We start from the raw sequence: 17,327 nt of genomic DNA, 5'->3' as shown, positions 1-17,327 counted from the left end.
GAGCAGAGCCCGCTCCTCTCTCTGCCGCCGGTGTGGCTGCACGTGACAAGTCGTGGTTCCAGGGCCGCTCTGGTTTGTGCCCGGTTTTGCTGCTAGAGGACAGAAGCCAGTCCACCACCCCCACTCCGGGAAGCCCCTGTCAGCCACGCTGGCCTGGCCGCTGTCCGTCACCCCTTCCCGGCCGGCCGTGGCCACTCCATCCCACGGACCAGAGGAAAGGTGCGGCCCTGTAGTGTTTTCTGAAGAGCATTTGGCGGTAATGGTCAGACTCAAGCACAGTGACACCCCCTTCCGTGCCCCGTCTGCAGACAGGTCGATGAGGGTCTCTCAGGGTCATTGGGAAGGGATGCCGGCCTTGGACCTCGGGAGTGGGGCAGGGGCTTCAAGGACCCTCCCAGCCTTGGTTTCTCCCAGGAAGCCCCACAGATTAGCTTTGTGCTGGTCACGCGTGACTCGCTTGTCTAACCGTGGAGAGCTCCACTCCCTGCCACCAGAGCTCTGGGGTGACGTTTCTCCCCTCAGCCGCACTCCGTGAGCTTCAGGGGAGCTAGGTGGCCACCTGGGCCGCTGTTCTCACCTGTGGGAGCCGGGTCCCAGGCCCCAGGGGAAGGCCGGGCCAGCAGAGGGCCCGGTTCACCACGGGCTTCCCGGAGGCCCGCACCTCTCCAGCCGGCTGCGGGCCTGGGTGGAACTCCACCCTCCCCACACTCGGGGCGGCGGCCCTCCCTGAGGCTGGGAGGCTGGGCCTCGGCCCCCGGAGGGCGATGAGCACCAAACTTTCCACTGCGTGGGGAACGCGGGCCATGGGGGAACGCCGACTTCCGGGCCGCCCCGTGCTGTTATCCCTGCCTGACTTGTCGCTGGGAAAGGTGGATAAAAGTAAATTAATAAGTCAACCAGGGAGATGGATAAATAAGTCACCAGGCATCTCTTGGCCGTTACCGATGGAACAGTGTGAGCAGGGGGAGCTCGTTAGCACCCCCAGAAAACGTGGGCGGCGTGCGGCCGGTCCCCTGGCCCCAGGGCCACTGCGGCTTCTCTCTGCTAACAGCTGGTATCTGATAGTCCCAGTTCACGCAGAGCCTCTGTGCTAATACACACTGCAGCAGCAAACGTGTGATTTAAATGGTAGATGCGGGGCAGGGGCGGGGTGTGCTGGACTTTCACCAAGAAGGTCTCAGGCTTCAGAGCAGGTAGCATGCCCAGCATCCCCACATCTTTCTGAGGCTCCTTCCTGTCACCCTCTCTTTCGCCTCTCACCAGGGCCTCCCCCACCCCACCCAGCCTGAGCTGCTCCGAGGGCAACCTGAGACTCAGTCTCACTGACGTCCTTCGATGTTGCCTGGGACTTGCTTGGCCTGACATTTCTTCATTCAGGTTCACGCGCCGTGCCGAGCTGTGCAGGTGCTTACCTGGTGTTTCTGTGTGTGCTCCTGAGTTCGTGAGCGCCTGTCTCGGGCTGCAGCCAGCAGGGAGCTCGCCCCACGCTGGGCACAGGATATCCTATCGCCCTGTGGGCCCAGTCTCCCAGGATCCTGCCCGCAACAGGCTCCCTGGGCTGGGGGTGGGGGCGGCCCTGGGGATGAAGAGGGGAGCGGCCCCCAGACGCCTTCGCGCTGTTTTTCAGGAGGAGGGGACACCTCCTGAGTCTTCTAGCGCTGAAGTCACAGAGCTCAGACACGGAGGTGCAGTCATCCTTCCGTTGTTAATGCCGGTCCCCCCTCTCTGTTCCCTGACTAGCCAAAGAGCTGCACCATTAATTTCAAAGGCCAGTAAAGGGACTCGCGGTTCTGGACAGCAGGGTTGGAGTTGGAGCGGAGGGACTGCCAAGGGGTCCAGGGTACCCCATCTCTGATTTGGAGTTTGACCAGTTACCTAAATGACCTCATCTTTCAGCAAAGATTATAGTTTGGGGGGGGGATGTTAAAATGAGCACAGCAGGCAGAGTGCTGGTTGGGGGTGGGGGGCGTGGCAGGGAGGGGGGCTGGGCTGCCCGTCCGGTCTGCTCTGTGCCGCAGAATCCACACTGTAAAGGGACCGCTGTGTCCGTTACCCCCCAGCTCCCATCAGAGGGTGCCGGGCCGGTGGGCACTCTTCACATCACAGAGACGCGGGCACCCACCAGCCCCTCTCCAGCCAGGTCCTCCGGTGGTCAGCCAGGTCTGGAAGGCCCATGGTCTGGTGCCCCTGGAGTCTGGCAGCCACCGCATGGAAGAAAGGCCTGCAGCGCACCGGCAGGCCGACAGAGCTGGCTGGGGAGGTCACGTCCACAGAATCTCCCCCTGACGAGGACTCCTCCCTGAGGAGCCCAGCCGGGAGCCATGGGGACCAGAGCCAGCTAACCCAGAGAAGGCCTCTTGGAATGTGTCTCTGGGTCTCCTAAATGCCCAACATTGGTAGCATGACTGGTCTTCCGGACACCCGAGTTCTGAGACTCAACATGGCCGTTACCCAGCTCAGTGACTGGGCCAGGTGCTTGCCCTCGCGAGAGAGCCTGCCCCACACCACCCAGGGATAATCAGGAAGAGGTGTATCCTCCAGCAAGAGCTAGACACGCAGGGCCAGACATCTGTTCGCAGGAAGCTTTTAGAGGCAGAGGCGGCGGATCCGAGTTGGGGTGGCAGCTCCTCCTTCGTAGCCACGTGGCCCTGAGCTAGTCACCCTGACTCTGAGCTGCAGCCTTCTCGTTTGTTTTTTTTAAAAGCGGGGAGGGCTTCTTGTTACGAACGTCTTCCTATCCTCCTCCTAACAGGCCTCACACTGCTCCAGACCCGGGGCCTCCACACCTGAAAGTATCCCGCCCAGCTCCGGGAGCCCCCAGTCTGGGGCAGGACCCACAGCAAACCAACCCCTCCAGGCCAGAGAGGGCAGGGAGCCTGGCCCGTGTGATGGCCTGTGTCCCTGGGTGCCCAGCACCCAGCACAGTGCCCAGCGCACCGGTGCCACAATGTGTACGGGCACTCAAGGAACGTTTGTGGGCAGGAGGAAAGAACTAGAAACAACTTGGGTTGTAGCAGAGTGACGGAGCCCCTGCCCGAAAACTTGGGAGCCGGGATGCTGTCCTCAGCTCCCTCTGAGATCTTGTCCGAGGGCTCGCCCACTCGGGGCCCCCATAGCCTGCCCTTTGGGGAATGTCCGCGTGCCATCCTCGACCACCCTCTGGGCACCTGCTGCAGGAAGGGGTCAGTCTGTAGGTCTTCGGTGCGTGGAAGGTGCTGGCAGGCTGGCTGTGATCCTTCCCCTGAATGTCCCACCGATCCCCAGGGACCATTCTCTAAAAGCCATTGCAGCCCGTGAATATGTTGGCACTGATGCTGAAGCACCCAGTTTCAAAGAAATTAGGCTTGAGGAAATCCGGGGCCCAGAGGCCAGAGTCCACATGAAGTCCACCTGACGCTGGACAGGTCCTTCGGCTTGTGGCCAGACCGCCCTGCCCTCACTGCTCGCCTTTACTACCTGATAGCCCATTGCTCTGCTCATCGCGGAATAAGCTCCTCTAGAATATTCCAGACCATCCAGGAAGGGAGCAGCTTTCAAGGTTCTGCCAGTCAGATGCTTTAAAAAAAAATTAAAAAAAGAGGAAAAGCCACACTCACGTTTTCCTGGGGCGTCATGACTATCGGAACTGCCAACCACCGTGAGGTCTCCTTCAGGTGTTATGGTAAGCAGCAGAATTCAGGGAGGCGGGGAGAGTAGGGTCGGAGGTCTGACGCACCATTCCTCCACAGCCCTGAAATAAATGTGCGTGTGTGCATGCGCGCGCGCGTGTATGTGTGCGTGTGTGCATGCGTGTGTGTGCGCACGCACATGCACGCGTTGTGCTGAGAGCCAAATCTAATAGGCCAAAGATATGCTACAACTTTAAAACCAAAGATCTCTGGAGTATATAAGGAACCCCAGCACACTGACGAGTGAAGAAAAGTAAAAGGCCCAAGACCAAAAAAACAAAACAAAGCAAAACAAAACAACAAAACAGGAATAAGATTGGAATAGGCACTGATTAAAGAGGATATAAAAACAAAACACAACAAAACACCCTGAAAGGCTGCAAGGTAGAAAAGGGAATGCGCTTTCCTGCATGACTCCAGAGGACTCTCGGCAAACATCAAAGAGTAGGCATCAGATAAAAGGGCTAATTAGGGCTCTGTGTTTTTAACCAGTTCAGCCTGCCCACTAACGGGGTGTGGGCTGCCCCAGGAAGTGGTGAGCTCTCCAGCACTGGAGGGTGCAAGCAAGAGTAGGAAGCCGCCCGTTGGGGGCAGCAGCAGGGGCTTGTGCGTCACAGAGCAGAGGCCGGAGCCCCCTCCTGACCCCGAGCATTTCTGCTTTCAGAGCTCGTTGGCTGCTGGCTTAGAAAAATAAGAGGTTTTTGAAAAACTGAGTTTTGTTTCCTTCTGAGTTGAGTTCAATGCTAGAAAGGTCCGGTCCCCAGAAGGCACATTTCTTCAAATAAAACATTTGACCTGGAAAAGGAGCCCCGTGAGAGCACGGCCTCCTGCAGCCATCGGACACCCCGAATGAGCCAAAGTGCAGGCAGCACCTGTGGCCCCTTCCGGTCACCCCCTGAGTGGGCGGAGGGAGAGGAAGGGCTGGGGGCATCTTTTCCTCCTCCCTTCTAGAATGCTCTGCACCAGGTCACAGCACATACTGATTAGGGAGCTCCTCCAAGGGGTGTCTATTTAGTGTTTAGACTACTGTCCCCTCCCTGCCCCAGGCTTGCCTACCGCCCACCCCTCTGTGCTTGACCAAAAACATCGCTCTCCCTTCTTTAGTCCCTCGGGCCATAGGCTTCTCCCTGGGGCGCCGCACCCGCTCCTCTGCCTGAGGACACCGGGGCCTTTGGTTTAGTTGACCTGCAGGGAATTGAGGAAACGAGCCACCGGTGTTTGGTTCTGACATGTGAGTGGGGAGAGAGGAGGCCTTAGAAGGCAGAGGCCCCAGAGAGGCCAGGAGAAAGGCCAGCTGCCGCAGGGGCCGGCTCGCCCCTGCCAGAGCCCTTCTTCGTCCCAGCTGGCCTTGGTCGGGGGGAGCCGCTCCTCCCTGTAGCGTGTCCAGCGGCTGGGTCCTCGCCCGGGAGCCGCTCAGCCCCATTTTCCCTCCTCCCCCTGTGCCCCCTCAGGCTGTCTGTCCAAACCACGCCAGCAGCCCTTTGTCGCTCTGTCTCCACCCCAGAGCCGGCGGCAGGGTGGAAAGGACTTGCAGGCCAGCAGGTGACGGCCGCGGCAGCCACGTGTTGCCAGGGAGAGAGCCGCCGCATGCCACACCTGGGCGCCCTGGTCTGTGCAGCTTAGGTGGCTGCAGGGTCGTGAGGAATGGCCTGTGGGGAAACAGTCATATTGAGCAAAATGGCCAAAACTAAAAGACCAGCCCCTACTTAAAACTTCTGACCTGCTAAGAGGAAAATGAAGTCACGTAGACTCCCAGAGGGTCTGTCCCCAGGGCGTCCTTGAATCGGTCTTGGCTGACCTAACGGAGGGCTGAGCTGTAGTGTGTGAACCCACCCTGCCCTGGCGCGCCGATAGGCCCCGATGTGTGGGGCGTTCGGCTGCAGACCCCCTCGGCCTCAGCCAAGACACCCAGGCCCTGGCCCCTTTGGAGCTCCTGGCCTGGTTAAGAGCTTCCGCAGCTGGCATAGCGGCCGGGGGCTCACAGCCTCGACCCCTGGCAAGCCTGGCAAGCCAGCGCAATTTCTAAGCGCTCAAACCAGGCAGAGTGAGACACAAAACAGAGGCCAGCATGGGCGGGGCCTCGGCCAGAGCTGCCGGCGTCCAGGTGGAGACGCTGGGCAGACCCCGCTCCCCGTCGGCCTGTGTTGCCAGTTCCTGTTCGAGGCATCGTTGGAAAGCAGGGCGGGGCTCGGGGCTGCCCCCCCAGCTGCGCCCACAAAATGCTCATGCTCAGACCGTCGCTGCCCGTGGTGCTTGCCAGAGCAGAATGGGCCACTCGGGAGGGAGGGAGGCCGGGGGCTGCCCGGGCTTCGCGTTCCCAGAGCAGCTCTGAGGAAGGTCCTCTCAAAGCCTCTCTCTCCTGTGGTCTTTTCCGAGTGACACTGGTTCGCAGTGTGCTTACATTCTGATTGAAAAAAAAAATAATCCTGAGAAGCCTGCCACTGTTTTTCTCGGATCGATTGCACCCTCAGCAAGGAAAACGCAGACACCTGAAAAGGAGTGGTCACGCGCATGCTGGTTTTCCTCATCCGATGCTTATCTTTTGGCTAATGCAGATTTCCAGGCCGGCCAGCCAGTCCACAGCTTCTGGGAAGGGGCAGGCGCTTGCGTGGGGTCCCCGGTCCCGCTAGGACTCTGAAAGCCACTCTCGGGGCAGAGCCTGGTCGGCTTCCAGAAAGCTCTGGGTCTCCATGCATGTGGCCCCTGGCAGGATGAGCAGAAGGCAGCTCGGGTTCGGCGCAGTGCTCGGAGCCTAAAACTCGGGCCCTTGCCGCAGGCCAGGCAGCGCTCCGGGCCCTCCCATCCCGGCACCTGCAGGGGTCCGGCCCGGCTCCGTGTGCACCAGGGCCAAGGCCGTGAGCAAGGCTCTTTTCCTCCCTGGCTTTCTGTTTCCTCATCTGTAAAAGTTTAGGACCAGAGAGTCCGCAGGCGGGGTCTGGAGTTTTCCTCTGGAGCGGGGTCAGACCTGCGGCGTGTGAGCAAACAGCCTGAGGGAGCCATGGCAACACACGGGGCTCCTGTGGGAGCCCAGCACCTTCTCCCAGAGGGGCTGTTCCACGCCTCAGCGGCCACCGTCCCAATGTCCCTGGAAGGCAAGGGGAGCTCTGAATGGCTGAGGCATGACTTAGGAGCTTGGACGAAGGTGACCTGAGGCCAGAACTTTCGGGGACCCGTTAATCGAAAGCACTGGCAGGAGGCCACGCCCACCCCTCTCCTCCCCCCATCGCCCAGTGGGCGTCCCACGCCGTCCGCTCCTCTGCCCCTCCAGCCATTCAACACACGTCCACAAAGAGCCTCCCGTGTGCCAGGCCTGCTCTGGCTGCTACACGACCAGGCGCCAGTCCAGAGGGACACAGGGACAGCGGTGAAGAGTCATCTGACCGTGGGCATCACGGGCGGGCCTCCCTCCCTCCCCTCCCCCCGGGCGTTAGCGGTAATGGTAATGATCATAATCACGACATTGACGACGGGGACCATCCTAGGGGGTTTACTCTGCTGAGCGCTTTTTCCTTTTGGCCTCACGGCTTTCCCACGAGTTGAGGTTTGTCCCCGTTATACAGATAAAGCATCTGAGGCCCAGAGGAAGTCGTCCAAGTCAATGGCGGAGTAAAGACTCACACCCAGTCCCCGTGAGCCCAGGCCCACACCCTCGCCCGCCACGTGCCCCTCTCTGCGGGAGCACAGAGCCTTCCCCCGCTGCCAGGTGGGTCCCTCTGACACACGAGCACCGGCCGGACAGACCCGGGTGCCGTCAATGGTGGCTTTAAACGTCATCCTTTACTCTTAGATGTTCGGGGTCTGCTCATTCATTCCGCTCTGGTCACTGCCCGCCTGCTCAGCATCGGGCGGGGCAGTACAGAGGTGGCCCCAGCTCACCCAGTCCCTGCCCTCCCCGCACGCACAGCAAAGCCTCATGGGGGGGCAGAGATGGAGGTGAGCCACCTGGATTAAGGTAGCACCTGTCTCGCAGCACAGTCACGGAAGCACTTTTTAATCAGTAAGGCGTATGATGCGTTGGTTATAATCCCTTGCACGCTAAAAATGAACCGATCCTGGTAGATTTGTGCATGTGTCCAGGTTTATTTGTATTTGCGGGGGAGCCTCCTGACAATGGTGTGGTGGCGTAGTTTCCAACGCAGGATGGGACCGAAGGGTGTTTAAGTGCTCCAGAACCGCCCCTGACATCAGACTCTCTTCCTGACCCTGGCCTTGGAGGGGCCCCGCAGCCTCTGCAAAACCCAGGCCGGCCCTGACTGCAAGGGCGCTTGGCCGCCCTCTGCTCCAGAAGCCAGGCGGAGAGCAGGGCCTGCGGGGTGGAGTCTGCAGTGGCCCAGCCCGCCAGCCCGCCAGCCCGCCAGGGAGGTGTTCACCTCCGACCCGCTGTGGACTGTTTGCTTTCCAGAGCGCTGTGCCTGGGAACAAGCGACAGCCATGTCGAGAGAGAGACAGCTTGCTCGACCCCCCAGCCAGAGCTGAGCCACGTGACTTCTTTTTTAGCGGTGGCTCGGCTTTGGGAAGGATGCTTTCTTGCAGGGGGTGTTACCTCCCTGTCCCCTGGAGGGACAAACAGTGGTCTGTCACACGCCCTCGAACCCAGAAGGGCTGACATGGCACTTGGGCAGAGTACCCAATGGGGATGTTGAAAATCTCTCAAAGGGGCTTTTTGTCCTGCAGCCCCGCTGTTGGCCTGAGGCAGGGCTTGACGTCCTTCCCAGAGCCAGGATGCCTGGGGCACTGCAGCCCACACAGCACTCCGACACGGGCACCCTCAGCCTGTGGCAATGAGCTTAGTCCTTGGGCATCAATTATCACACACACACAAAAGACATGAGTGAAGAAGATGCTAATTGTCCTGAAACTAGCCAAGTCCATTTTGTCTCATTTGAAATAACAGGTTTAATTTAATCCTTTATTTCCAATTTGGTGCAGCACCAAGGTCTTAATGTACAAAACACCTGATTATAATAATTACTAGCTCGGCTTGGGAGGCTGTCTTCATTTGTGTCTGAAGAAAGGGACTAATGAGTTCCCTCCTCAGTGATTCCCCCTTCTCGGGAGGCCGGGCCCAGCTGGCTCCTCACCTACGGAAACGCCAGGGCTGGGAAGGGTGGAAGCCCGCTTACTCGTCCTCTGCAAGAGACGGAAGGCCTCCCGTCTCTGCGCCAGTTCGCGGTGCAGCTCGGCCCCTTCCGAGCCACCCGGCGTCACTGGCAGGTCTTCCGTATGCAGCAGGATCCGCAGTAGCACCAACTCGTAGAGGTGAGTGCGGGTCGTGTGAGCTGCCAACGGCAGAGCCCAGCGCCTGGCTTGTCGCGGTTGCTTGGTTGCATTAGGATTTTCCTTGGCCCCGAGCTTTGAGAGCAGGCCTGGATCTTGTGTCCCGTGTCCCCAGCCCACGGCTGAGATCTGGGCGGTTCACTCAATGGGTCTGGGGATTTTGATATGAGGGGAGGGCAGGTTGCTACGGGAATGAAATGTGGCAGTCATCAAGATCTGTCTCCTGCCAGCCGGAGGGCTGGGTGCAGAGCCCTGTGCCTCTAGGTGGTGCCGCCTCGGGGGGCAGCGTGGCCTGGGCTCTCGGGATTGGGGATGTCAGGGCTTTGTTTAGGCAGTTGGGGGGGGGGCCCAGGCCAGAACTGAAGTTGGGGAGGTGGAAGGGGTCTAGGGGCTGCATGCATAGGCTGTCAGACCCGTCTGCCTGAACCAAGGGGTCCACACTTTGAGAAAGTTGGATCCAGCTGGTGGTGAGAACAGTTAGTTAAATGCCCGCCTCGGGAGTCAGGCCTTTAATCTTTAGGGAAGAGAGGAAACAGGGCCTGTAGGATTGAAGAGGGCCTCAGTTTCTTATGCCTAAGACCACGTCAAAGCCAGGCAAGGCCTCTCAGCACAGAGACACAGCCAGGTCCCAGCTCACCTCTGGCCAACGTGCCAGCAACGCTGGCACCAAACAGTGGCTCAGACCCCAGCTGGAGCTCGTTCTGGTTGATCTCATCGTGTGACGGATTTCTGAGCTGCTCTTGGCTCGCCGGGGCACTGGGGAGGGGCCGATTCTTCCTCCCTTTGCCCGGCCTGCACTGGCAGCCCCTGGCAAGTCCGTGACGTCTCCCCGAGCAGCTCCAGCTTTAGGAATTAATTCCACTAAACAGATTGCTCAGGAAGCTTCAAGGTCATCTGGAAACGGCAGCCCGTTCCTACATTCGGCATATAAGTCCAGGTATGGGCTGGAAATTTCCAAGCCCGCAAGAATCTGAGAACACTAAAGAACCACAAAGACTCAGCTGCCCAACACCAAGGGTGATGGGTCAGATTAGCCCTCGGGCTGGTTCTCTTTGGAGGTGAGGAGGGGACAGGTAGACATACCCTGAAGCCCCCATGGTAACCTACAACCTGCCCCGCGAAAGTTCCAGTGTCCTCGTCCTCACTCCAGCAGGGGAGCGGCAGGCCATCGCTTCGAGAGTGGTGACTTCTTGGTCTCGCTGGGTCAAGGTCCTGCCCCTCCTGGGTCTCCATGCTCACTGGTCCACTTTCTGGCTAACAGGACCCCCTAGTCCTTTGGGCACCAGAGGGAGGCAAGGGTCCCTCCCAGTCCTTGAGCGAATCTACAGGATGCTCCCAAACGCCAGGCTGAGCCGGAGAAAAGCTGTGGGCTGGAGAGGAGTGATTTCTCGGTTGTGATTGTGAGAAGGAGCCCCAGGGTCAGCCATCAGTGGTTGGAGAAGACACAGCAGGGCAGACGCCCATTTGCTGTCGCTGGGCAGGAACTGGGTTAGTGCCCGAGGGTCTCCGGGCTTGTCTCTTAAAGTGACAGAGGCAGCAGAGGCGGCAGGGAGTGGGTGGGAAGACGTGGTGGGGAGGACGGTGGCTCAGGCCTCAGGCAGACCTGGGCTGGCCGGCAGCAGCTCACGCGCTGGCCCTGTGACCGTGGGCGAGACCCTTGGCCTCTCTGAACCTTGTCTCCTTGGATCTGAAGTGGTGGTGGTATGAGATGAGCCCGAGCACAACTGTCGGGCGTAGTGTCCGATGGGGAGAAATCGCTCTGTGCTGAGGAAGACAACAGCGTGGGGCCAGCTCTACAGCAGCGGAGCTTAGCGGGACCTAAATTGTGGTCTCCACCTGCAGCTGAGAACCAAGGACGCCTCTTTCTGTCTTACCTGGTGGCTTCTCACCCATCACCCATTTGCCAAACACCTGCAGTGTGTGTCTCCCTGCCTGGTAGAGCCACTCCGAAAAAGGTTGTGTGTGTCCAGTACTTTCGATGCACCGAGAAAGTCACGCCTTCTAGGACTGTGACACGGCTTCTTTGGTAATCTTTTCACGCGGCTGCTGGCTGTTGCTACCCAGACCCCTCTTAGCCTCACTTCGCTGTTGGGTAAATCGGAATGTTCTAGAGTGAGCGCCCGCTGGTAACCTCCCCAGAAGAAAGGAGGCAGGAACCCATCAGCCCAAGTGGCCTCCCTTCCTTTCCGCCTGGCCTCTGAGGTTGGGAGGTGGAGGTGTCCAGCACTCAGATTTCTCTAAAGGAGGACCGGAGCGGCAAGAGCATCACCTAGGCGATGGACGATACTCACCACCGCCACCCTGGGCTTCACCCGAACGGGTTTCAGCCAGGCCCCGGGGAGGAAGGAGGTGCGGGTTCCAGCCCAACTCCGTAGTGGGGAGTTGTATGCCCGGGAGAAGAGAGCCTCTGGGAGCCAGAGTTTACTCGCCTGCAGAATGGGAGAGGAGCCCCTAGGGTGTGGGGATGTTCTCCGCCGCAAGAGCTGCTCCTCAGCTGTGAGCAATCAGAGCGGACCTTGTACCCAGGTGCACCCTGTCCTGGCCATGCCCTTAGGAAACTGCGTTGGGGTCCCCAGGTGCATGAAATGAACGAACATGCAGAAGCACTTCGCACGGAGTCTGGAGTGTCATAAACACTGCGAAAGCACTCGCTGCTACGATTGCTATTGATGTTCGGCCCTCCAGGAAGCCCCGGTCCGTGCTGGACATTTGCCCCTGTTCTCAGCACATAGTCCCTTGTCCCCTAGGTAGATGGAGAGTGGGGGCTGTGAGGAGTGGTTCTCTGCAGTGGCCTTGTGTGCAGACAGGTAGGGCTGGGAGGCTTCTGCCGGGAGTTCCTGTGACCCTGACCCCGCCCACCCCTGGGAAGGCAGCTGACAGCCAGGGCTTCACCCTGGAGAGGGGCAAGGCCTTGCAGTCTGAGGAGAGCGCGGTTCAGAAGCCAAGGTGAAACCCCGCACGCAGGCACGCACTTCCGGCCACCTCTCTTGTTCTAAGGCTTCAGAGAGGGAGCCGTCCTTGTGCCTGGCCCTGGTCACTCTCTCAGAGCCCTTAGCTCTGGCAGAGCCAGTGTAGGGCCTGGTCCTTCCTTCCCAGGGACTCGAGGACATTGTTAAGGCAAATCTAGATTTTAACAAGGAAACAGCTGATGTTTTCTTGTAGTTTTCCACTCAGAGAGGGTAGAGCTGACCTTGAAGTCTCCTCAGGAGGGCTCCCTGACCTGCCTCTCCCTCCCAGAGCCGGGGGTCCGGGGCAGATCCTCTGCATGCCACACACTACCTGGGGCCATGGGTCTCGCTGGCCATGATCTCCTTCCAGGTCAGCCTCACGTTTCCCATGCTAGGTGCTCATAGGTGCAGACGATTTTCAGAAAGCAGACTGCTTTTCAGACCCTGAGATGCCACATCCAGGGCGACATGCCCCGGGGAGAGGTCAGCTCGAGCAGCCCTCAGGGCCTGGACACTGCCTGCCGAAGGTGCCCCCTGCCTTCCTCACGGAGCTTGTCTCGAAGGCCAGACCTCCCCAGAGTGGACCCCACCTCGTCTCTCGGCACCCACAGTGCCCACTGCCTGTGGCTCAGGCCACAGCCAGCCCCCTGGCAGGCACGGGTATACTGCCGGACTGGCTGCCCCTGAGAGCCGACCCACGGCCCCTTGCCCCTTGGTGAAGGGCGGAACTGAGAACACGAGGTGACTCATCAATTTCATGAGCTGCGAAAAGAAGTGCAAGGCTTTATTGGGAGAGTCAGGATGAGCTTTGAAAGATCAGCTCATGCCACATTCTTGGGTGGGAAGACCAAGCATTGTGAGGCTGTCAGGCTTCTCTTGTAGAAGCCTATGTTTCATGTAATAATTCACCATGTGACAAAGGCAGCACCTTTGAGAGCGAGTGGAGGGGGGAATTAGCCAGTTTGTGTCTAGCAAGTAGAAGAAATGCACTTAGATATCTGTCTGTCAGAGTAAAGCAGACCATTATCTAGAGATAGTCAGATCACAATTGTTTATGTGTCGGTTCTTCGCAAAGATAACTTTCTAGGCTTTGAAGATACATAGAAAGATGATAGAAAGATAGATGATAGATAGATAGATAGATAGATAGATAGATAGATAGATAGATAGATAGATGAAAGATACATACATACTGATACATAGATATATAGATAAGTAAATTAATAACCAAAGATCAATGAATTGAATTTAAATAAACTAAAAAGCTTTGTTTAAAGAAAAACTCAAAAGTAAAAAACCAGACTAGATAATTATGATAGCAGATGAATATCAGTCTTCAAAAAGACTCCTAAACAAAGGCATGAGAAGTATTTAACTTCAATTGTTATTGGAAAAAAAAATGCAGGGTTTAATAAGGAGGGATATTCCGAGCTTACAAAATTAGCAAAAATAAAGAGTAAGGATAGTGGGGGCCTGGGACCTACCACTGAAACTCTTGTTGATGGCTCCAAAAGTGGCATGACCCTTTGGCGATATAATTTGCAAATATTTGGAGAACTCTAAAAAGAGTCATATCCCCTGATCCAAAAATGCCACTGGGGGGAAATTTGCGCTAAAAGAAGAGCCTCCAAATGGTTGTCAGCTGGTCCCACCGAGCCTCATCCAGAGCCTCTGCAAGGAGCCCGCAGGGGACTCCGGGCTCGTCTCCGTTGACCTGTCCCCGCCCACAGTTACTTTTTGTCTGTTTACACCCAGAACCTTATGAGTAAGGTTCCATTTAACCAAAGGTTTCTAGATTTGAAATCCGCTGATCCAAAGGAGCGAAAAGGCGCTTTCTGGAAAGGGGTCCATCACAGAGCAATTTACAGCGGTAAAGAGACGGGACGCAACCTAACCGTCTCCCCGTGAGGGAGAGGCTGAGCGGATGAGAGCACGGGTGTGGGACGGAAGGGAACAAACATCAGTCGTGGAGACGGGCGACTTGGGAGCACGATTACGGCAAAACATTTGAGGACCAGCAAATACACCCTGACTTAACGCCCTGACTTAAGTGACAGTTGTGCCCGGGCCCAGCCAGGACTGAGCAAGGGGCGATAAGATCAGGGGCTTGCATGGCGTAGGGGACTGTGAGCAATTCTAAAAATTCTGTTCTAATCATTATGATAATAATGCCACACATGACATTTCTTTAGGTTAAAAAAAAAGATGACAGCCTTCTGTGCAGGCAGATGTCAGCTGGTACACTTGGGACAGCCCATTGGGTCAGTACAGACCATGGCCGTTCTGATTAAGTCACTCCTGGGTGTTGGCTATTCAGATGAACCATGTGAAATCGCCATTTTTGTCATGAAAAAATGGCTGAACGTCAGCAACTTCATTTGGGTTAAGTGATTGTTTGGACTGTTGCCCTCGAGTGTAGGAAGAACTTAAACTTAGTGTGTGCCCAGCCCAAAGGAGATGCTTGCCTCCCTCTAAGAAACCTGATAAAACTCAAGCGCAGAGGAGCCCAGAGCCGTAGCGTCTCACCGACTGACCGTCTGTCTGTCTCTCTGATGCCCACAGGCCCTGATCCTGCACCAGCTGGGCCGCTACAGTCTGGCGGAGAAGATCCTCCGAGATGCCGTGCAGGTGAACTCGACGGCGCACGAGGTCTGGAACGGGCTGGGCGAGGTCCTTCGAGCTCAGGGCAACGACGCGGCAGCTACCGAGTGCTTCCTGACCGCCTTGGAGCTGGAGGCCAGCAGCCCCGCGATGCCCTTCACCATCATCCCCCGGGTGCTCTGAGCGGACGCCCACCGGCCTCACTGCCGCTCAGGCCAAGGAGGGTCCCGCCTGCGGTGCCCGCAGAGGGCGAGCCTGCCACCCCCGAGGCCCTGGATGACCACGCGACTGACCGCAGTGAACTAACCAAACAGACCCCGAATCATCGCTCTCCCCACGTGCGTTTCTGTTATTTCCGCCAGCCCAATGATTGTTTTCGAATCTATTGACATTGTTCAAAATAGATTATGTGCCATATTTTGTTAGTTGACATCTGAGTTTTAAGTCACACGATTATGGAATTAATCAGCAAATGTAGAAGACTATATTCAGTTAAAATTCAGTGGCAGAACAGATTATTTTTATCAGAGCTGTAAAGAAATCTGTCCTCCTTCTCATCACCCACCACTCCTGCTCCACCCTTTGCCCAGAAACCAAATGTGAATCTTCTTTCTCCCACCTCAGTACTAGTCCGAGCCGGGACACCAGCCGACAATTTCTTGGTTCTGTTGTCAATAATCGTACCATGTGATGAATTACTGTCCTCACTTAGAACAAAGCCTGAGTCCAAGAATATTTATATTTTACCAATATATGCCTGTTACAAGAGAAGGAAATATGAGTTATTTAAGTTTAACTTTTTTATGTGAATTCAGAGTTTATTTATCAATGGAAATATGTACAAAGAAGCTTCAAATGGAATATTTGCCGACATTCCTTATACATGACAGACACTTGGCTAAATGGGAAGATGATGTTAATAATAAAATGATTTTTAAATGGACCTATGGCCTGTGTCGTTAGTTGAAGCCCACAGACCCGAGAGAGCTTAACGCTCAGTTCTTGGAGTGGGGAGCTGTCTGCACCAGGGGGCAGCTGGGGATGGGCCAGCCCTCGGCACTAGGAGACTCTGCCCTGATTTTAGTGTGGGAATTCACCTTTCCCAACATTCTGCAAGTTACCTGGGATTTGAGCGTGTGACTCATGCCTGGCCAATCAGCATGCAGCATTCACTGCACACAGAGGATCAGGAATGAGCACGTGACCTGAAACGGTCCAATCAGAGTGGGAGCTACAAGGAAAGGCTCTCAGTCTCCTACTGGACTTAAACCTGAGAAGTGAGACTGGAGCTGCCTCAGCCCTGTGCCACCATGAGGTGGGGGGTGGGGGGAGACGGTGCTGAGAGATGCTGGGGACAAATGCGAAGCTGGAGAGTGGATAGCAAAGACCAAGAGCCAAAAAGAACCTGAGCAAGATTCTGCAATCCCCTGGACCTCTGCTGAGCAGCTGCGAGGCGGCCCCACCTTGCCAGGACCCGAGGAGGTGTGAAGGGCCTGAGCTCTGATCTCAAGTACCCTAAAGTCTCAAGGGCCCCCCGCAAGCTCTGTACAACTTCCCTGACTCACTGGACACTCAGGCAAGGGGGCAGCAGGTCCGGGGAGAAAATAGTGAGCAGATGCCTACTGTGGGCAGAGCCGGTAGGCACCCCAGACTCAGCACTGACCTGCCCGGTTCCAGGTGGTCATCATAAGTCATAGAATTTGCAATGTGAGACACCGGCAGGAAAGGGCAGGTGTTTAGTGGAGGGTCAAGGCCCAGCTTTGCCATCCTGTGCAGAAGTGAGGAGAGGCCTGCCCACATCAGGACCTGGAAAGCAGGAGGCTGAGGCCTCCCGAGGATGATGGTCCATGCACCACGCCGGCCACCGTCTCCTAAGCCAGCCCTGTGCCATGCAGGGACATTAGTGCTGGCTCCTATCTGCCTGGCCGCCGTCTGTCCCATTTATAGTATCTGTCTCCCTGGAGAGAACCCCCTCCCCTACACTCCATCCGCATGGTTCATGGGCAGACACATGGGCCTGTGTCGCCAGCCAGAGCTGAGCTGTACGGCCTCTAATTTCGGTGACTTGTTCAGGTGTGGGCATGTGGCCCAAGCTTGGCCAATCAGAGGCACCTCTGGGACTTGTGTCATGAAAATACTAGCAAAAAACAGCCTCTTCCTGTTGGGTTTGATGTCTTGTTAGGATCTTGGCCTGGGCTGCTGGTGGCCATTTGACACTGTGTAGGGTGGCCGGCCTGAGAATGACAGAAACTCAGGAAAAGAGAGCGAGGAGATGGGGAGACTGGGTCACAGCTGGAGCACGGGAGCCCTGGGCTTTTCCATCACGAACCAATGCATTCCCCGTTCTGCTTAGAGCAGAGTGGGTTTCTACCACTTCTGCCCACAAGGGGCCTGAGTAACGCAGGGAGCTACCGTCATCCCTGACACTCCCCGTTTGGGAACTCTTTCTAATCACCTCGGTCCTCTCCCTTAATCCCCCTGCCCACGCGCCCTGCATTCTGCCTTCCAGTAAGTCCTGTCAAGTCCCAGATCACATCGCCAACCTCTCCACCTCCCCCACCAGCGTGGTCCTCCGCACCCCTGGCCGGACCGCCACAGTGTCCTCCCTGCTTTGACCCGTCCCCGCCGTCCATTCTCTGACAGCCCCAAGTGTGCCCCGGAAGGTGAGGCTCGGATCAGGCCTCTGCCCCTGGAACCCCGTCCACGGCTTCCCCAGTTCTCTCCCAGCACCAGGCTCTGTCCTTCCGCCTACTCCTCCGGCCTTACAAATTAATGAAGTTATTCATTCATTCATTACCAGATGAGGCAGCCGAAGCCGAGTGGGTAAGATGCC

The 17,327-nt window shown here is 57.1% G+C and overlaps 1 protein-coding gene across 3 annotated transcripts in view; it reads left to right on the top strand.

The window, feature by feature from the left end:
* TTC7B (tetratricopeptide repeat domain 7B) overlaps positions 1–15,437 on the top strand; it is a 213,307-nt gene extending 197,870 nt beyond the window's left edge. For all 3 annotated transcript variants that reach the window (XM_036218147.1, XM_036218146.1, XM_036218148.1), the window contains one exon: positions 14,456–15,437. In XM_036218147.1, coding sequence (XP_036074040.1) covers positions 14,456–14,677 — 222 coding nt within the window. In that variant the 3' untranslated portion in view covers positions 14,678–15,437. The remainder of the gene's footprint in view (positions 1–14,455) is intronic.
* Positions 15,438–17,327: the final 1,890 nt, after the last annotated feature.

The sequence above is a fragment of the Rousettus aegyptiacus genome, unplaced genomic scaffold (assembly GCF_014176215.1).
Source record: "Rousettus aegyptiacus isolate mRouAeg1 unplaced genomic scaffold, mRouAeg1.p scaffold_m13_p_3, whole genome shotgun sequence".
Taxonomy (NCBI): domain Eukaryota; kingdom Metazoa; phylum Chordata; class Mammalia; order Chiroptera; family Pteropodidae; genus Rousettus; species Rousettus aegyptiacus.
This window is presented reverse-complemented; position numbering and strand designations above follow the sequence as displayed.